The 21,734-nt window shown below is 46.1% G+C and overlaps 1 protein-coding gene across 3 annotated transcripts in view; it reads right to left on the reverse strand.

Moving 5' to 3' along the window:
• LLGL2 (LLGL scribble cell polarity complex component 2) overlaps nucleotides 1-21,734 on the reverse strand; it is a 908,486-nt gene that overhangs the window by 617,311 nt on the left and 269,441 nt on the right. For all 3 annotated transcript variants that reach the window (XM_069654770.1, XM_069654772.1, XM_069654771.1), the window contains exons 5-6: nucleotides 13,251-13,366; nucleotides 9,553-9,711 (exon numbers count right to left, since the gene is read on the reverse strand). In XM_069654770.1, coding sequence (XP_069510871.1) covers nucleotides 9,553-9,711; nucleotides 13,251-13,366 — 275 coding nt within the window. The remainder of the gene's footprint in view (nucleotides 1-9,552; nucleotides 9,712-13,250; nucleotides 13,367-21,734) is intronic.

Raw genomic sequence — 21,734 nt, forward strand, 5'->3', positions numbered from 1 at the left:
TGCTAGTAGGAAGTACATTTCTCTTAGTGTGGGAAAAGAAAGAATATACGAGGGCAGTCAATGTCAGTGTTAATAATGCAGGCAACCGACTCACATGGAGACAAGGGACTATTAATAAATTCAATTGTGATCTGAGAGCCTCCCCCATTTGCCTAGCTCTCGATGAATGTAGGGACTTTGCATCAGTGCCTAATTTATCACACTTTTAAAAGATATAAATCTCGAGATTAAATCAAGTGCTGCGTCCTCTAGGTTTAACTGGCGAGGATGGGTATTAAAGGAAATTGGATGTAGTGATTCAGGAAAGGAAAAAATGCTGTGTAGCGCATTGCGTGTATTAAAAAAGGACAATCTCTCTGAGCTGGTGGGTGACAAAAAGCTAAGAAATTAGGGCAATGTTTTAAAAACTGGCTGAGAGATCACAAAGAGAGCCTATCATAATGATGGGGAGATGTTAAATGTCCTCAAGACCAAGGACTCAAGAGGTTTTTGGAGATTTTGAAGTGCAGACCCTGGTGTTCAAGAAAGCCAAGCAAATCCTATTCCTGAAAAGGTTTGCATGGACTATTCAGCTAATATGTATTTGTCTATAGAAACTAAGAAAGAGCTGGTTGCCAAGTAGCCTACGTTCTGGCATTTAGACTTTGATAGAGAAGAGACAGAACATATTATTAGAGCAGCGAAATGTTCCAGAGCAGTTGGCCCCGATGGGATATCTAATTTTGTGGGGAAAGCTGATCCAGGCTTATGGTCACAAATCCTGGATATTTTTTCAGGAATATTCTGGCTTCTAAGACGATCCCTGAGTTTTGGAAGACAGCCATTTTGATCCCCATCTACAAGAAGGGCGACAGAATGTCTCCAAACAACTATCGACCTATCGCCCGTCTTGATGCAAGCAGTAACATTTTTGCCTCGATAGTCTTGAAAATCCTAAATAACCAGACTAGAATGGCAGGTAAATTTGATGAAAATCAAGCAGGTTTTAGAAGGGCTGGGACATCAGTAAACGGTTTAACAGTTAAGATGTTGATCAAAGTGGGGAGGTTGGAAAGAAGACCTCTTTATATAGCATATGTGGACCTTTCCTACACTTTCAATGTGGTTCGCAGGGATATCTAGTGGGAACAACTTAAAAAATGGAAGATCCCAAATAGCCCATTAGAGATACCGATTGCCATTCATCATTCATTCCGGTTCAAAGGTAAGGGTGAGACTGGATGGAGAAGGCTCTTCATCCAAATCAGTGACCACTAAACGTGGGGTATGACAAGTTTGTGTGTTAGCGCCATCTGTATTCAATTTATACTTTGTGGATTTGAGATCATGGCTTGGTATTACAGATACCTTTCCTCTGAGACTGGGATAAATGAAATGCTGATATCTAGCTAACGCAGATGATTTGGTCATCTGCCACCAAACGCAGGCGGCACTGCAGGGGCCCCTCGATGACGCCATTGATTTGCATGATCAGACAAGCAACATTAAAAAAACTAAAATCATGGTTTGCGGAAATGCCAAGAAGAGATGTCCTTGTGTGTGGAGAATTAAAAGTGAGAAATTGGACCAAGTTGAACAATATAAATATTTTGGTTTACCATATGTACACTCCAAAATAAGATGGAACATTGGCAGTGCCTTATGAATAAATGCGGGTTATGCATCTCTCAAATGAAAATCATAGGCACATATGGCACATTTTCCATTGACCCCAGTACTTACAAATGACAGCGCGAAAGTTTGACCTGCTTTAACATACAATACCGATCTTACTTCTTATATCGAGGATTCTGCTTGGAATCGTCCTGCAGGTCGAATCTGGTGCAAAGTTCTAGTGCTCCCTAAGTGTGCTCCTATATCTGTTGTCCGTAAGTCTTTATCCTTCTTTAGAAGTATTAAAACTCTTTAGTGGGAAAATTGAACATGGCTATGAAAGATAAGAGCTGCCAACAATTTACTAAATGGGTGTCAGGAAATGTTCGGCTGTTGTTGGAGGTAGAGCAGTCGCTGGACAACTTGGAACGGAAACCACAAAAGGTGAAAATGATTTGATCAAGACGTGTGAAATCAATTAGAAGTAAACACTATATAGTTCTGAGATCTCCCTGGTATACTTCTCTGCCAGGTATCTTGCCAGGTATCTTACCACAATCTTTAGAGATTTTATACAACTTTGACGGTTTGCCTGGTATACTCCCCTGCTAGGAATCCTTCTCTGGGGTCGTGCAGATTCCCGGGTATACTTCACTGGCAGGTATCTTTCCCCAAATGTCAACTGCCTGGTGTAATGCTTTTACCAGGATGTCTTATTGGTTTTACTGTCCTTTTTACTATGCCACAGCTGCATCAACTTTGTTGTGTTTCAATAGGTTTACTTAGGGTAACACTTGCTCCAGTTTTCCCTCCACATTAACATTTTATGCATAGGTATTTGTTCAGGTTTCGTTACTGCACTTTATCTTGTCGGTATTTAATAGTCTTCATTTTGGGCATTGGGTTTTGTTTGCAATTAAACAGCCTTTGAACAGAACAGCAGTCTCGCATAATGAATTCACTTGATTGCATGTGTGCCGGTGTGCCCCGGGGTCCCAAATGGCTCTGGGCATAATCACTGATAGTTCGCAGAATCTGCGACTTATGGCGTGCCTCTGCAGTGAAGTCTCTTCTCTGGGACAGCTTCTTACACAATGTGGATGTCTCTCCAGCGTTTCCAGCAGCATCATGTTCACTTGACGGCTTCCCGCTGTGGCTTGGACCAGAGAAAGCTGCATCCCGGCACGACCATACCTCCAGGAGCACATGTGTGTTGTGAATGTTTACGGTATAAATGGAATTTTGTCTAGATCGACATAAAGGAAGGGGTTTCTGGTTTTAACAATCCAGGGGATTTATGGGATGACAACAAGCCGTCAAAAACGTGGGTATACGGTCTTCTTGAGGTGGAAGGGGAGAATGCTGCGCCTTGTCTGATGGCGTCACCAACTGCCCCGACAGCGGTCTCCTCTCATGTGATCCTCCCTCATATATCCACCCCCAGGATCAGGATCAGGTAGGGACTGTCGTCCCCTGGCCACATGGGAGGAGGTTACTGCTGGGAAATCAGTGATGACTCCATCAGATTCATCACAGGGTGTAGTGATGAGGGTAGGAATTAAGATTCAAAGGCAGGGAGGTAACGGAGGCCATCGTAAAGCCCACTTCGGAAACCCAAGGGAGGCAAAACCCTACAATCCCTGCAGTTAAATGGAAGATAACTAAGGAGTATAGATCCTGAGAAGACCAGTTAAGAAGAACAAGTTACTTCTTACCTTGTAACGTTCTTTCGATGGGATGTTCCTCTGACTTATTCCTTATCTTAGATATCTCCTTCAAGCTCTGCTGGCCTCGGAAAATTTTTCTCTAGAGGGCGCTGCGCGTCGACGTCCGCCGAGTCGATGTCCCACGACAGCCGCCGTATCGACGACATCCTGCCTATAAAGGCCGCGCGCAGCGTCCGTTGCTCAGTTCCGTTTTGTAGCCCACAGTATTTCTGTCTGGACTAGACTAATCACCCTGAAGGAGTGTAAGCTGTAACAACAAGGGAAGTAGAACTGCAGGGATGGATGGGAGGGTCGATAAGGAATACGTTGGAGGAACATCCCATCGAAAGAACGTTACAAGGTAAGAAGTAACTTGTTCTTCGAAGGGATTGTGTCCTCCGACGTATTCCTTATCTTAGATAGGCTCCCATAGCAGTATTCTATTATTGGAGGTGGGAGTACTGACTTCATGCTGCCTTCTATTGATGAATAGAGTGCAATACTGCCCTTCCAAACCTAGTCTCTTGACTGGAGGAGGAATCCAAGTTGTAAAATCGTGTAAAGGTATGGACGGACAACCATGTGGCGGCAGGACAAATGTCTTTAACCGGCACTCCTCTTTTGAGGGCCGATGAAGCTGCAATACCTCTGGTCGAATGAGCCCTAAGGTTTTGAGGGGGCTCTTTTCCTGCCAGTTTATAACATTCCAAAATGGCTAGAATGATCCATCTGGAAATGGTCTGCTTAGTTATCGGTAACCCCAGCTTGTGACCTGTGTAGCCTACAAACAGCTGGTCTGCTTGCCTTATCCTGGCCAGTCTACTGATGTAAAAACTTAAAGCCTTTCTAGGGTCCAGCCTGTGTAACCTCTCTTCCTCTTTCCCCGGATGAGGAGGAGGATAGAAAGATGGCAGGGTAATCTTCTGAGTGATATGGAATTCAGAAACCCCCTGTGGGAGGAAATTAGGCTTCACTTGCAGGACAACTTTGTCTTTGTGAAAGATTGTATGAGGGGGTTTACAAGAAAGAGCTTGTAACTCGCTCACCCTTCTAGCAGATGTAAGTGCTATTAATAAAACAGTTTTAAGGGTAAGAAATCTTAACGAACAAGAATGGAGTGGTTCGAAAGGTGTGCCCATCAGGAAAGTTAAGACTAAGTTTAAATCCCATAGGGGAACCTGGAATGGTCTTGGGGGATAAACGTTGGTTAATCCCTTTAGAAACTGTATTACCAAGGGTAACTTGAAATAGAATGGTTCTTCCGCAGTGCGCTTAAAGATGGATAGCGCTGCGAGATAGCCCTTAATGGTGCCAACTTGAAGGCCTGAATTCGCCAATTAGAGTAGGAAGGACAAAACCATTGGTGTACCACATGAAAAAGGGTCGATATTCTTTTCTCTACACCAGCTGCAAAATCTGTTCCAACGGCAGCGGTATAAAGACTGTGTTGCTGGCCTCCTTGCCGAAAGCAACACCTCCATAACATCATCAGGGAGGTCCCAATCCTTGTACCTCAGCCTTTCAGAAGCCAAGCGTGAAGGCTGAGGGTTTGATGTCTGGATGGAGAACCTGACCTCCCTTCTGTGAGAGTAGGTTCTCTCTGAGTGGAAGTCGAATTGGAGGGCAGATGGACAAGTCTAGAAGGTCCGGGTACCACGTTCTCCTGGCCCAATCCGGGGCAATTAGGATCATGGTTTTCCGGAATCTTCTCAACTTCCTGATCATTTGAGGAATGACAGGGTACCGGTGGGAACGCATACAGAAGTGGAAACTCCCAGTCCACTATGAACGTGTCTCCCAGAGCTCCTCTTGGGGGAAATTCCCTTGAGCAGAACAGGTCGCACTTCCTGTTGACACTGGTGGCGAACAGATCCACCTGAGGGGTTCCCCAAAGGGCGAAGATCTCTTGAAGGACTTTCTGAGCTAGTTCCCACTCGTGGGAGACTGTGCTCTGCCTGCTCAGAGCATCCGCTGTCAAGTTCTTCTCTCTATCGGCTAGGTGAACTGCCGATAGAGAGATTCCTTCTTGCATTGCCCAAAACCAGAGCTGCATCGCCTCTCTGCACAGAGGTAGTGATCCTACGCCTCCTTTTTTTGTTGAGGTAATGCATGGCCACTGTGTTGTCTGTCATTATCAGGACATTCTTTCCTTGTACAGATGGCAGAAAAGCCTTCAGCGCAAGTCTGATGGCCCTCAGCTCTAACAGGTTGATGTGTAGTCTGGACTCCGATGGAGACCAACGACCGCTGATGGTCAAGTCGTTGGCGTGGGCTCCCCACCCCGTGAGTGAGGCATCCGTGACTACTGTTATCTCCGGCCAAGGTTGCCAAAACTGCTCTCCTTTCAGAATGTTCTCCTGACAGGCCCACCACTGAAGGTCTCGAGCCACCCTGGCGGGAACCTGAACAAGATCTGTCATTCTTCCTGAGAATTGTGACCACTGAGTTCTCAGTGCCCACTGGAGAGATCTCATTCTCAGACGAGCCTCTGGCACTAGGAAAATGCAGGATGCCATGAGGCCTAGCAACCTCAAAAAGTCAAAGGCTGGGAGACGTTGGGCATTTTGGAACTTGGTAACCATCTGTAGAATATCTTGAGCCCTCACCTCTGGTGGCGAGGCTTTTCCAAGGGAAGTGTCCAGGATCGCTCCGATGAACTGGAGTCTCTGTGATGGTATCATTTGTGACTTCTTTAAATTGAGGGAGAAGCCCAGCCTGTGAAGGGAGTGGCAAACGTGATTTAGCTGGATCTGAGCTTGTTCCGAAGATACAGCTCAATCGTCCAGGTAGGGGTAGACGTGAATCCCTTCCCTCCTTAGACTTGCCGCCACTACCGACATTAACTTGGTGAAGACCCTCGGGCGGAGGTCAGCCCAAATGGCAGTACCCGAAATTGATAATGAGAGTTGCCAATTGCGAACCTCAGGTATTTCCTGTGTTTGAGATGGATAGGCACATGGAAATAAGCGTCCTGGAGGTCCAGAGATACCAACCAGTCCTGGAACTGAAGGGCCTGAAGGATCTGAGAAAGAGTTACCATCTTGAATTTGTCTTTCCTGAGGAATTTGTTCAATTCTCGCAAGTCCAAGATGGGTCTCAGTCCTCTGTCTTTCTTTGGAATGAGAAAGTAAGGGGAGTACCAGCCCTTGTTCCTCTCCGCTACAGGTACCGGTTCTATGGCACCTTTCTCTAGCAGGTCTAAAATTTCCTGCAAGAGGAGCGGATCTGGAGCTTTCTGAGAGCTGATCCCCGGTGGATGACTGAGGTATGCGTAGGAGAGGCAGGCAGTAACCTTGGGCAACTGTTTCCAATGCCCAAGCATCTGACGTGATAGCCTGCCATTCCGCCAGATGTTGAGTTAACCTGCCTCCTACAGGTGTCCTGTGAGGGAAGTCCTCAGAGTGGTTTTGGGGTGGCTGATGCAGATGCCGATGGTAAAGAGGCACCTGCTGTTGCTGCGGCTTTTGAATATCTACCCCGTCCACCTCGGGCAGTTCTTCTTTGTCCCCTTTGAGCTGGTCGTCCTCTACCTCTTCCGAATGCGGAGTAGAAACGAAAGGACTTGCCCATCGCAGAGGTTCCTGCGGGACGAAAAGGTGTCTGACGGATTGCAGCGCCTAGGGATTTTGCTGCTGCTTTTGATGTCTGCAGTTTTTCTAAACTGTCATCCGCCTTTTTCCCAAACAAAAAAGAGCCATCGAATGGCATGTTCAAGAGCCTGGCTTGCACATCTGGGGCAAAACCAGACTTTCTCAACCAAGCGAATCTCCTGGTTGTTGTACTTGCCGCCATTGCTCTGCTGATACTGTCAGCCGAATCAATGCCCGTCTGGAGGGATTCGCACATAGCGTCTTTACCGTCCTGTATGATATTTAGGAACGCCTCCCTTTATTCTCCCCCCGGGATGCAGTCAGCCGCTGTAGAAGCACACTCCCAAAGTGTATGGCTGAATCTAGCAAGGGTGCAAGTAGCATTAACAGATTTTAACGCCATGCTACATGCTGAAAAAAACTTTCTTTGCCATAGCATCATATTTCTTATCGTCCCTGTCCTGTGGGACGGTAGCGTAAGCAGTCTTGACGTCAGTAGAAGATGCTGCCTGTATCACCAGACTTTCTGGGGATGGGTGTTTTGACAAAAACTCCGGGTCTGCAGAAGATACCCTGTATTTTGTAGACAGCTTTTTATTTACTGCCGGGACGACATCTGGGGTTTCCCAGTTCGTCATAATCTTCTTCTGAAGAGCTTTATGAAAGGGCACTACAGGATCCTCCTGTGGACCTTTGTCAAGAATATCCGTGAGGTCATCTTGTTGGAAAGCCTGTGAAGGTGTTGACCACCCCATACATTCTGTGATCCTGGCCATTAAGGCTCTATAGGGGGTTTCAGCATGCTCCCCCGGGTCTGGCCTAGCAAACTCCACCTCAGGGGAAGTGTCTAACCCACTTGCCTCATGTAAAGAATCATGAAGATCCTTTAACCTGCGTTCTTCTGAGGATAACTCCTCTCTAACTGGGGTTGCAGGTCCCTGCAACTCAAATGTGTCTTCCTGTTCAGATAGTTCTCCCTCTTCCAAAATTGAGGACATAGTTCTCAATTGTTCTGAACTCACAAAGGGTGTAAAACCCATCTCCAAGGCAGAGGGTGCCAAACTTGTCATAATCGGCCTCGAAAACGTCGATGTCGTCGACGCCGAAGGCTTCGGGCGTGGCGTCGAAAACAACGGCGGAGGCCTCAAGGTCCTCGATAGAATTGGGATTCTGCTCGAGGAAGTCGACAATCTCGACGCCATCGAGGACCTGGGGATGGTCACTGGCTGCGTCGTAACCGTGACTTTCCTTGGCGTCGACGCCGGTGTCGAAGATGGCGTTGAGTCGACAGACCCGTGTGTCGAAGGTCCCTTCGACAACGGCGTCGAAGACACCAACCTCGGCGTCGACGGAACCTTCGAAGAAGGTTTCGAGGTCATAGCTTTACTGGAGGGTTTGTGACGCGCTCGAGAAGTTTCCTTCGCCGGGTACTGCGACTCGCTGCGTTTTTGACCTTTGGGTCTTTCGACCAGAGCATCGCTCTCGGCAGTCTTTGAGGGGGTCGAGGCCGCTTTCTCGAAGACTCTCATCATATTTTTGCGGAATTCCTCCCATTCAGCCCGGGAACTATGTTTTGTGGGGCAAGGGATTCTCTTAGGAGAAACAGAGGAAGAGGAGGACAGAGAAGGGGATCTTCAACGTCTCCTCTTCAAGTGCTTCGATCTCGAGGAGTGATGGGACCCACTCCGAGACCTGGAGCACGAATGGGGACGAGGAGACGAATGTCTCGACTTCGTCGAGGAAGAAGAAGCTTTTGAAGTCTTACCTTTCTCCAACTTCCCCCTACGCTCCTTCAGGGCCTTAACTGTCATGGACATACAGTCCTCGCACTCCGAACAATGGTGTTCAGCTCCCAAACACCACAGACAAACTCTGTGAGGGTCAGTCAGCGACATCCTTTTCCCACAATCTCGGCATTTTTTGAAGCCGGACCGAGGGGTCGTCGGTTCCGACGAGGAAGCCATCGAGTACGGATCGAATATCTCGAGGTAAATAGGATAAATTGTCTACGAAACTGAGCAACGGTATTCTGAGGCCCTGAGTAAGCGCGGAAAAACGGAACTGAGCAATGGACGCTGCGCGCGGCCTTTATAGGCAGGATGACGTCGACGTCGATACGGCGGCTGTCGAGGGACATCGACTCGGCGGACGTCGACGCGCAGCGCCCTCTAGAGAAAAATTTTCCGAGGCCAGCAGAGCTGGAAGGAGATATCTAAGATAAGGAATACATCGGAGGACACAATCCCTTCGAAGGGTGTGTCCTTAAACCTGGTACTGACGCCCAAGGGAAAATAAACGGTGAGAAGAATGGAGAAGAAGGGAGCAGGAACCCCTTTAATCACACGTTTCAGTACGTGGGAGAAAATCTTGAGGAAAGGGAAGTCGAAGAGTGGCAGGACCAGTTTAAGCCTCAGCTTGTGTCGGACTGTGTCGATCCACGGACAGACACGAGAATACAAGAAAACGCCATTGCTTTGATTCAACATAGTCCCTGTTTTGGCCAACCTGTATTATATTTCCTAAATAAATAGTTTGCACTACATTTCCTTGTTGGCCTCGTCATTGACCCCAGTTACATTTATAACAAAACCCATTCACAGATTTTAAAGAAGATGCATTCATCTAACAGATAAAACAGTTTCCAGACACCATCATATTTTTACCTCTGTTGTAAGATCTCTGGCGTGATGGTCCTCTCATCAAGCACATGAAAAGAAGGCAATTGCACCTGAAAAACACTGCCACTTTCAGTGCCCAGGAATAGCAGCTCCCGGGAGGAGTGAGCAAGCACTGCTGTGATCTGGGTGGCACTTGGTGGAGTCCTGCAGAGGCCAAAAAAACAAACCCAAAATCAGCCAACTTTCACATGGGAACCACAGATATTTCAGACAATCCTGATCAGACCCTTTTCCTAATTAATGCTTGTCATGAAGAAGCCAAAATTGAGTTTAGCACAACAGATAAATACACATACTAGTGAATTCCATACTTGGGTCATCTTATCACATGACAAACTTAAGGTTGCAGAGGTCCCCGGCAAGCACATTCCCAGTCTAGAAGAAATGGAAGAGTGTGAATTGTCTCCTTGGGAACCATATCAGAGTGAGTGAGTGAGTGAGTGAGTGAGTGAGTGAGTGAGTGAGTGAGTGAGTGAGTGAGTGAGTGAGTGAGTGAGTGAGTGAGTGAGTGAGTGAGTGAGTGAGTGAGTGAGTGAGTGAGTGTGTGTGTGTGTGTGTGTGTGTGTGTGTGTGTGTGTGTGTGTGTGTGTGTGTGTGTGTGTGTGTGTGTGTGTGTGTGTGTGTGTGTGTGTGTGTGTGTGTGTGTGTGTGTGTGTGTGTGTGTGTGTGTGTGTGTGTGTGTGTGTGTGTGTGTGTGTGTGTGTGTGTGTGTGTGTGTGTGTGTGTGTGTGTGTGTGTGTGTGTGTGTGTGTGTATATATATATATATATATATATATATATATATATATATATATATATAATATATGTGGCCTGTGACAGAGTAGCCTAAATCTGGCATTAGTGGCACTGACCTGTTAACTAACTTTGCATTGGGGTTTTTCAAAAGTACTTACCTGCATTCAGAATATTTGTCAGATCTCTTGTTTTGTCCTAAACCTTTTCCTACACAAACTGCCATCCCTCATCCACGCATCTTCCTTTTGTAGACAGGTTTGAGAATATGACATCAATGCACAGCTGTTAGGGAGAATTCTCAGCAATGCGCTAATTCCTCTCTACCTTCGAGACCCCCAGCTCTTTTGCTAGACTCTAGGACTTCATTTTTTACCTGGAGAGAGTGAGACCCCTTTTTCCGATCTCTCATGGATTTTTTATGTGATTGGAGCTCTGCGTTTCTTTTGGTTGTGGAGTCTAACAAACTCCACAAGCATCATCTTTTACATTGTGTCACACAGCACCTTCAGTGCAGTGGCACAGGGAAGTCTTTCAGATTTCCCCAAGGTTTAAATACCTTCTCTTGGATGAGCTACTGTTTCCAAGAGCAGCGAAGTGAAATTGACTATACTTACCATTGTAACTTTCTAGACCCAGCACACACTATCTTACAATAGGGTGCTGGAGGGGGTACTTAGTATCCCCTTTGTCTAGCTTCTCAAGTAACAATTTTATGTTACCCTTTCCTCAATGAATGGCTGGTGGCAGTGGTTTACTTTTAACTACTGTGGTGTGCTTTTACGACGGGCTGCGTTCGCAGCTGCAGTAAAGCACCCAAGAGTGCCATTTTTATAAAATTCGCCCCAGGCTTCTTTTTTCGCCATTTCTTTGTGGAAAGGTCCTTCTTGATATTTGGTCCTTTTGTTCATTTTGCCTTTGGCGGGATTCACGAGTGAAGCCCGCTCTGGCTCCAGGGTGTTTGGCAGGGGCAGGAAGCGAGGGAGGTGCCTGCTGGGTGACTGACAGCTAGGCTGGAATGAATGGGAGAATGAATGGGAGAAACCTGCATAAAAGACAAGTCTTTTTGGCGTGGAAGGCAGAGTCGACCACTGGACAAAGGAATCTGAAGAAGAACTTGGAAGAGACGTCTGCTGCAACTCCTGCACTGTAGGTCTGCCCAGTGAAGCTCTGCTGCTGTGCTGAAGCTCTGAATTCACCTCAACTAGAGAAGCTGTGTAAGGACGACTTCTCCCCTTGAGTTGGTGGGACCAATCAACTTCCAAGTAAGCCGCCTGGACATCCTCTCGGAGCTGGTTGAAATTCCACTGCAGTTGCTGCTGGAACCAAATAGCCAGGGAGAGAAACACCAGATCGTGTGCATTGCTTTGAAGTTGGCCAACAGCTCCAGGACGATCCTCCGGACTCCCAGGAAGCAGGACTGACCGAGCCTGAGCCACCTCAACAGAGTGCTGGACCCCAGATGCAAGGAAAGCCCATCTCAACAGCCAAGAGTCAGCGGTGGTGCTATTGGCTTAGACGCGAGGAGCTGAAGCCGCAAAGTGCCACGGAATAGAAGTTGGTCCTTTTCGGTCGCCGATCGTCCCGTTGCAGTGCAGGAGTCCTACAGACGTCCTTCCTCTTGTCCCCACGACTGAGGCCTAGGAACACAGGATCTTCAGAGCTGCACAGGAACAGAAGCCAGCCAAAGCCCTTTTCGTCTAACCAAAGGTACTGTACAGTCAGAGAACTTACCTCTTGTCGTGTAACCTCACTTGTTCTCTGCTGAGACCCGTCTTGGTTGCTCTGTAGAGTTGTAAACAGCTTCTTTACTTCACATACCTAAACAGCTTGTGTCCCTACTTTGATTTCTTCTTTTCTACAAAGACTTCTAAAACATTGTGCAAGACTTTTTACCTACCTGTGAGAAGTGCTTCAGCTCACCTAGACTTTTTCCGAATTGACTTTGGCCTAGCCTGGCTCCCTGAATGACTCTTCTTCCCTCTGGCATTGTGTTTGGTCTTCCTTCCAGGAATGGGTTAGCTAACTTTGCATTGGGGTTTTTTCAAAAGTACTTACCTGCTTTCAAAACATTTGTGAGTCTCTTGTTTTGTCCTAAACCTTTTTATTTTACATACTCTTAAGTCTGGTTCTAAATGCAAACAGTGGTATATTAATGTCCACAGTGTCCTAGTTACTAAAGTCACCTGAGGGTGTAGCAAGTGTATGAATGCCATCCCAGAACGGTACTTACTGATTTAGCAATATTAAGAATGTGTATTTTGGAGTGTATTTGTGTGTTACTATTATATTGCCCCTTCTGAAGAAGGCTTATTCTAACTGACTGTTAAATAAATTAATAATTGTTTAATCAAGAAACCTTGCGTGTAAGAGTTTATTTGAATACTTGTCACTGTGAATCTCTGTGCAACTCCCCTACAGCTCACATTGACCCCCTCTTGAAATAAGCCTGGCTGCTTAATCACGCTACCAACCTGTGTAGTACAGACTTATACCAAAGGTTGGGTTCCCATTGCCAGGAGGTCAGGGTTGTTGTAGTGCACCCAAAGGGTACTGCATACAATCTTGCCTAACAGCACAGAGGGCAGGTGAGCCAGGATACTTACAAAAAGTATATACAGAATTACATTGATCCACCTAAACCCCTTTCAATACAGCATCATATTAAGGTTGCATGCTGTGTCGGGTGTAAATTTAGTACGCAAGATGGACGGTAAATCCTCTGCATTTTGTTGAGACGCTAAAGGGAATAGGATATTTTCTGAAGTACCGCCACTTCTCAAGCAAGGACAACAGGGTGGAAGCAGGGTGTGTAGTACCGCAGAATACTTCGAGGAGAGTAGGCACTACAATCTGACATGCTAATGTCCTGTACAACAAAAGGTGGACAGTGCCCAGCCAATACTATGCTATAACTTTCAGTAAGATGACAGGACAAACTGACATTACCCTGGGGGTGCCCGGAGTGTGAAACGTTGTTCCTCGCGCAGCTCTGACACACCATTTTGCTGCTTTAGCCCCCACAGGTGTAAGCTGTTGTCATCCAACAGCGTGATAAGCTGGCACTAAAAGAAATAAAGAAATAGAAATCAAATACAAAAATGAGGCAATGCCATTTAGAAATTGGCAGCTCAACATTTTATTTTACAGAGGACACTTATTACAAGGTCACACACAAAAAATAAATCTATGTTAGGATCCAAGATGCCACACAATTCAGTTCTGTTTCCTACTACACTCTATAAAGGTATTACACCTTGTATATCTGCAAACAGCACAGTGGTAAAACAGAGGTACTAAAACAGGGGTAAGCATATCCAAGAGAGCCAGGAGGGCTGCTAAAGTTCAGGATATATTTTAGGTTTACACTGCCTAAGCCCAGACGGGCAAATTACACCGCAAAGAGGGAAAGATAAGTAACGCAGTCATACAGTGTATATCCTGAGGCAGAGGTGTAAAGCACAGATTTGAAAATCCCCAATAAACAAGGGGTAACCACCAAAAGCCCAGTAAGAAAAGGCTTCTTTTTACAGGATGAAATGAAGGACCTGGTCACCCAAAGACCTGAACCCTGAGCAAACAATGACATCGACAATCCAGGGTTTGAAATTGAGGGGAGTTGGGAGCAATTTAGCTCCTGCTTGGAGCCTAGAAAAGCCTGGTTTTCTTGACACCAACCGCTACCAGGAGCTAATGCCGAACAAATAGACCTATGTGCATTTGGGACAATCTATACATGAACATAAGGACACATCTATAAAACATTTAAAGCATAAACGGTCATAAAAAATGGACACAATGATATGTTTTCATATCATGTGAAAATCTGATTTCTGGAACGCTATGTACAAGCTCCTCGTTTTGCAGTGGTAGCTCCTGGTCACTGGTTAATGCTGGATACCCAGGAGTTGCTTTTAGCCCCTGTTTAACCAATCTTAATTTTGACCCCTGCAGTACCCCCCGCCACCCAAAAAGAAACTAAAATCCTTCACAGGAGTAGGACCCACCATCCAGAAGTGGAATCAACAACGGGTATGGCTCCAGGAGAATGAAGGAAACTGCACACAGCAGACCCCGACGGATCAGCAGGCAAACGTAGATGCCACACCAGCAAAAACTGCCTCTGGAGCACCAGGACAGCCCACTAAATGAAATCTGGTGGGTTTTAGGGTTCTCTGCACCCTTCCAGGCCACAGCTTCTAAAACCATGGCAGGAGATCCTGGAGGTAAACTGTGGTAAAACAGCCAAGAAAGCAGTCCAAGGATGGTAGACCTGGCCTAAGACGATGGGGAGGAGTAGCAGCAGAATGAGGAAGACCCAGGAAGGATGTAGTGTCAAAAAATGGTGGATGCATGCTTGGGGCGAGCTGGTGGTGTACTATGTGGTTGCAGCCATCAGATTTTAGAAAACAAACTTTGGCCTTGCAGCAATCTTGGGCTGCGTATCACATTTCCCAGAAGGCTCTGGGCCACGTAAGGGCATGGGAAGGCATGCGCACGCAGCCACGCTGCTGCACACCAAAGGCTGTTGCCTGCCCATGCCAGGTGCAGATTATTGAAGATCACGGCACGTGCAGACACGGCTACCACAGAGTAGGACTCCTTGCAGCATTTCCCCGAGATGCAAGGCGAGCAGCAGAGAACACAGAGCATACAGCGGTGATTACCGAAGAAGCGTTCTGCTCAATGCGACAGCTTCATCCGGGTTGCCTCACGGGGCTCCCACATCCAAGATAAGTACAAAACGCTGTATTGTTGTTTAATGTTCACCTAAACACGCACATGTGGTCATTAACAACGCATGTGTGATTGGTGCTCAGCTATTTTAACTCCTTAAACCTTACCTCAGTAACATGAATCTATGTGGGGTAATGTTATGAATGTCTGGAGCAAGAACGCAGTCGGGGAAATGGACAGTGGGACAAAATGTGAAAGTTCATGCCTTTGCTTGTTTTTGTGTTCCATTTCATGCTTTGCCAACAGGCCACAAATACTGTGAATTCATGTGGAGAAACCACAGATGTTTGTTTCATCATGCAATCATGTTCTTGGGTTGTCTGCTTCAACATCCATTGTTATAGGTATAGCATGACTTAATAGTTTTTGGGAGCCACTACTTGTTGCTGGTGGGAATGAATGAGACATGTATTTTCTAGTTCATGTTACATGTGTAGGAAGTTGGGTGTGTTGTGTGTGTCTGTGTGTTACAGTTACGCAGGTGTTCCTTTGTAGGAGCAGGTCAAGTAGTAGGAATATATGTGTCTTTTGCCTGAATTCCCCCTACCCACCCAATTTTGTCACCCTACCCCTCTTTCCAGTTTCCCTACTTCCCCCTTCCTATCCACAACCTCTCACTAATCCCTCTTGCCCCCCCATTGACTGCCTCATCGTCACTTGTACTTCTAAAATTCAGGAACTCGTGCCAACCACAGTAGGAGGGTCAATTCCATTTGGCTTGTGTGGTTCGGGAGATGGTGCCAATACCCTTCCCTTTTCTGGTTGTGACATACAGCACCCACAAATGCAGATTGGAACATATGCAAGATAGTACTCCCATCAACAGGATCAGAGTGGATCTCAAAAATGGCTAGAATGGTTTTGAGCAGCAAAATAGTCTGGCAGGTAAGCCAACATGCTTACGTCCCAAAATTAAGTCATAACGGTACATATAGGGGAAGACACTGTTCCTATACCCAGTCACTCATAAGGGCTGTTCAAATCACCAATCCCATTAAGGGGAAGTTAAAGAAAGGTGTTGATGAGAAGGGGGCAGAATCAGGTACACACCAACTGAAACCACTACAGAGGGTGCCATGTTGGGCTCACAAAGATCCCATATGTGCACAATTGCCATTTAAGGCCTGCCTTCTGGTTTCCCTGAACAAATGAAGCAGCTAAAAAAAAATGGTAGAGAGTAGCAAAGAAAACATGAGTACCCCCATAGCAGTACATCGAACTACTAATGTGTTAAATTGGCTTGCATCCCTCACAAAGCTAAAACTAAATAAAATGAGCTACCACCAGCATAACCCTAAAACCAATGTAGGGTGATCTAATCACACCAGAGTACTCAGAGGGTATATAAAACACACTCCTGGGCCATGGGGACTTATGGGCGACCTAGGGCCATGTACATAAGAAGGAGAAAAAAGGGATGTAGTTGCAGTGGGACTGCTGCAGAATTTCCCCTGACCACCAAAATAAACGTGAAAACCCAAACACCAAAGGGGTAAAATGCAAAAACAGTAGGGTTCCACCATAAAATGAGACTGCAGAATCCTCAAAAATGGAACTCTGCCTTAACACTTGGCGATGCGAGAGCTTCAGAAGGCTTTCAAGATCTTCAGAGTTTTGGTGTTGGGTTACACTCATCAAAGCTGTGCATCACACTTCTGACAAAATGTCTATGAAGGTTGAGCAATACGACAAGTGACAAGAGTCAATGAGGTTTTCCAGAAGGTCGGGGGATACAGTTGGAACAAAACCTACAGGAAGTAGGGGAAACAAATACGGAACGGCTTAGTAAAACAGTGTCAAAAGTATGGCAACTCATGCATTCCAGTTTTTTCAAATACAAATGTGGAGGCTTTTTGAACTAATCATGATCTCCTAGTCTTAATGAGTCCTTGTCTCTCCAAAGGCACTATTCGAAAAAGCAATGCCCAAGAAAGTTGCCAAGAGAAAGACACAAACCTAGTTTTAAGCCAGTCTTTGGCTTCCTGGCTAACGTTGTGCTTCAAAAACAAACCAATAGGCCTGTTGGGAAAAACCGTATTTCCTCTCTGGTGCCCTAGATTTATCCTTAAAAGACTGAAGAGAGGAACCTAATATCTATTTTCAAACCTGTGAGCCTAGGAACATGTCCCTGCAAAGATCCGAAGTATTCCTTTATGCAAGTGTACTAACCCTAGCAAGCAGTGATGGGCCACCTATCTAGATGAGAGAGACAGAGACAAGAGAGAGAGAGACAGAGAGAGAGAGTTGTCCCTATCTGCACTACATGGTTACTGAAAAACCAGCCTTTTGTGTAACTTTAGTATAAAAATGAAGGTTTTGAACAGGTCGTAATCTATTTTTATTCTGGACTGTTTCTCCATCATGTGTAAAATACATATCTAAAACAATCTCCTTTATGCAGACGTGGGAAATGTGAGAAACCTGAAGGTGTCTCACCCACTAGTCCCTGGGGATCCATCATCCAGGTGGCCAGGACATGGCCATCGCTTTTGGATCCAGTTCCTGGGTGTGGGCCAGTGCAGGAGGATCACCTGGGTGAGGGGGCTACGGGGAGTGGGACACCGGATGGCGAGATGCGGTATCCCCTTCCCTGTAACACCTTTACCTAGATACTTATGAACTCAACTCCCCCTACCCCCTTTCACAATGTGGACACTTTCTTTTCTTTTTTTAACTTTATTTATGCATACTTGGTGATGGTCTTATCCATTTACATTGTTCATACACGTGGTTGTACATGAATTACATTCATATGAATTTCAAATAATCTGCGCTCGTCATCGTACTCACCTCCCCCCATCCTTTATCAATGACAAGTATTGTCGGAAATCACCCCAGGCATCTCTTGGGTGGCTCCCCGACACCTGGAGCAAGATATATAGTTCTCCTGTGTCATTTGCCCAAACAACATCATGCAACCAGTTAGACAATGATGCTGGTTCTTTCTGTATCCAATGTGTGAGAATGGCCCTCTTTGCAAGTAGGATCTCCAAGTTGACAAACTCACGCTTTAACACATTCATCTTCCCAACATAGCCTAACACACAGTCAGATGCCTTCAGGGATAGTGGCTGCCCTGTTATTTCATTGAGCCTGTGACACACTGCCTTCCACGAACCGATTAATGTTGGACAACTCCACAGCATGTGCAGCAAATGGGCGTCCATGTCCCCACATTTGGGGCAGTTTCGTGGAGCAGTGGGGTACTGTTTCGTAAGATTTGCCGGTGTGTAGTGTGTGTCATGGACTGATATTCTTCATGGTCATTATGGTGGAAATAGAGACACAGAGGAGTAAAATCCCTCAGTTACACACACAACATGAAGCCCGACAGCTCCTCACTGCTTAATCCCACACAACAGTGTAGTTGTTCTCAAAATGGCCACTGGGAAATCTACTCAGAAGCGGCTCATTCGAAAAAGCCTATTTAATGGAACAATACAGCCTCCCGGATGCGTTGCTTCAACCTTGATCCCAACACTAGTGCAAGTATTCTGCTTCCTGGCTATCCTTGTATTTCTGCACTGATTATTTCGAGGTGGTTACTGAAGTTAGTCAGGGTCGTTTGCTTGCGCCCGTCCTATTTACTCTTTATATAAATGGCCGGTCAGAGCACTGGTGAATACAAAAGCAGACTTTCCTTGGGTGGGTAATAAAACATTCCATTTGCTTGCATATGCCGACAACACAGTGCTCATTGCCCGGACACCAATAGCCCTACAAAAGTTGATTAATGCCTACACTGACTTTATGACAGATTTAAAACTCACCACAAACACTAGTAAATCCGCAGTGATGGCATGTAGTGCCAGGAAAGGGAAAACAGTCAAAATGTGGACTATAATGAGCAATTAGTCTATTATCCCCTGGGTAAACAAGTTCGATTATCTATTCATCTGACAACTGGAGGGGGATGGCCCATGTTCAGAGACAAAGTACAAAAATGAAACAAGCATTGGTGGGCATCGCAAGATTTATGAAAATGTGTCAGGGTCAACCACTAAGTCTTATCATGTTCATGCACAAACAAAGGCTGTGACCAACTACAGGGCTACACTGTGGGGAACTGAATACTCAATGGTCAACGAAGTCGGAGAGAATCGCTTTCTGAAAAAAACTGTTGGGTCTCCTTAGTTCTGCCCCCAACTACACCGTGCACATAGAAATGGATACAACCCACATCGGCAATGAGGAGTACAATGCACCCTTTTTGCACTGGATGGGGATCTGGTCAAATCCGAGAGCAACTCGGACACATGATATAATTAGATATTTGTTACAGGGCCCCCATTGGCGAATAACATCATGGTTGAAAGTCATATTTGAATGTGTGTCTTTGGTTAATGCCAGGTCTTTACAATGCCCGGCCCAAACGCTAACAATAGCTGAGAGTGTGTACAAGAGGGCCTTCCCCTCGCTGATTGTAACAAAAATGCGAATCCATTGGCCTTGCCCTGCAATCCAATAGGCTCCATCTATCTATTTCAAAATTTATGTCATTCAAGCGTACTTGAAGCATAGCGACAAACGGGCTGACCAATGGGCTCTCACTAGGGCATGCCTCAATCTGCTCCTGCTGAGGGATATTACGCAGAAATGGCAGGGGCAGGAGCAGTTTGTGGCCTGTCCAGGTTGTGGGGATGTGAAGGAAGACCTTTTACATTTTGTCTTGTTTTGTTCTAGTTATTATGACATCAGGAAACAAACCATTACCCCACTGCTGAGAGATGCAAATTTCACTCGGTGTTGTGAGAAGCCTTAAGGTGTCTCCGGAGCTAGTCTCTGGGGATCTGTCATCCAGGTGGCCAGGACATGGCTATCGCTATTAGATTCAGTTCCTGGGGGTGGACCAGTGATGGAGTATCACCTGGATGGGGGGTCCTTGGGGAGTGAAAGTGGGACACTGATGGGTGAGACGCGGTATCCCCCTTCTTTCAACACCTTTTCCCTCTCTTGCCACGTAGGATATTCCGAAACACTGCCCCGACCCCCTTTTTCCGACACAAACACTTTCGTACACCACAAACAATGGACTAACACCCGAGCCATTTACCTAACATGCCCCAATACAAGGGTCAGACAGCCAGGCAACTGACCAGAATCACATACACCAGACGGCCCTTTCCCTTCCCCACAGGGATAAAAGGTGGAGTGCAAGAGCACACTACGAGCAAGACAGACCACACCACGAGACAGCTACCCAGGCACGGAAGTTCAAGAGGAGGAAAAAGGCAGTGACTATCGAGAGGCTGACAAGGTGACAACCTTGCCCTTTCCAACCCAGACCCACAAAACCTCAGCAGAAGGAATCGTAAGACCGTGGACAATAGCTCAAGTGTGTTGCAGCAAATGTCAACGGTAGACACAGAACATGCTTGTTAAGCAACATTGTATGCAGTACCCTGTGGGAGACTGCACCAGCCTTTCCTCTTGGCAATAGTTAACCCAACCTTTGGTATACACATGTACTATACAAAGTTGGTAGAGTGACTGAGCAGCCAGGCTTATCTCAAGAGGGGTCAATGTGAGATATAGGGTTATCACAAAGAGATTCACAGTGACAAGGATCCAAATAAACACTTAGACTCAAGGTTTCGTGATTAAACAATTATTTATTAATTTAACAGTCAGTTGAATACGCCTTCTTTAGAAGGGACAATACATATGTAACAAAAATATACTTCAAAATACACACCCCCAGTTTCAATAAATCAGTAGATACCAATTTGGAAAGACACTTCCGACACCCTGAGGTGACAAATAACTAGGACACTGTGGACATTGATATATCACTAGCACATTTAGAGTAATACTGAGTTTGGTGTCAAAGAAAAGGTTTTAGGGAATAAAACAAAGGTTAACAAATATTCTTAAGCAGGTACGTCCTTTCGACTCCCCAATGCAAAGTAAATTAACCCTTTCCCAGCCCCACCTAATGTGTGAACTTTGTTGAGGGATAGTTAAAGCACAAAGTCAGAGGATAGAAGAGTCTTTCAGGGAGCCAGGACAGCCAATGTTAATTGAGAAAAGTCTGGATGAGCTGAAGCACTTCTTGAAGGTAAGTAAAAAGTCTTGCACAATGGTGTAGAAGTCTGAAGAAAATAGAATCACTGTAGGGCCACAAGCTGGGAAGCTAGTGAGGGGCAAAGCTACAAACAACTCTGCAAAAGCAACAAAGACAAGTCTCAACTGAGAGCTAGCAAGGCTAGACGACAAGAAGTAGGTACCCCTTAGTTTTACAGTACCTTAGGTCTGAAGAAATTGGTTCCAGATGGCTTCTGTTCCTGTGTAGGTCTGCAGTCATGGGGACAAGAGAGAGGATGTCTGGGGACTCCTGCACTACGAATGGAAGGTCTGCAGCAGCAATGGGCAAACTTCAGATCAGCGGCACTTTATGGTTTCAGCGTACCGCGGCTCTCGCAAATAGCACCACTGCGGTTCTCGGATACCTTAATGGACTTTGCTCGCATCTGGGGTCCAGCACTCTGTTGAGTTTGCTCAGGCATGGTCAGTCCTGCTTCATGGGAGTCCGGAGGATCTTCCTGTAGCTCGAGTCCGACTTAAAGACACTCACTCGATTCTGGTGTTCCTCTCCCTGGCAATCGGTTCCTTCAGCATCAATGGAAGTACAGCCAGCTACGAGAGGATTTCCAGATGAGCTTGTCTTGGGGTCGATTGGTTCCACCAACCCAAGGG

This window comes from Ambystoma mexicanum, chromosome 3q (assembly GCF_040938575.1).
Source record: "Ambystoma mexicanum isolate Mex_15411 chromosome 3q, UKY_AmexF1_1, whole genome shotgun sequence".
Lineage (NCBI taxonomy): Eukaryota > Metazoa > Chordata > Amphibia > Caudata > Ambystomatidae > Ambystoma > Ambystoma mexicanum.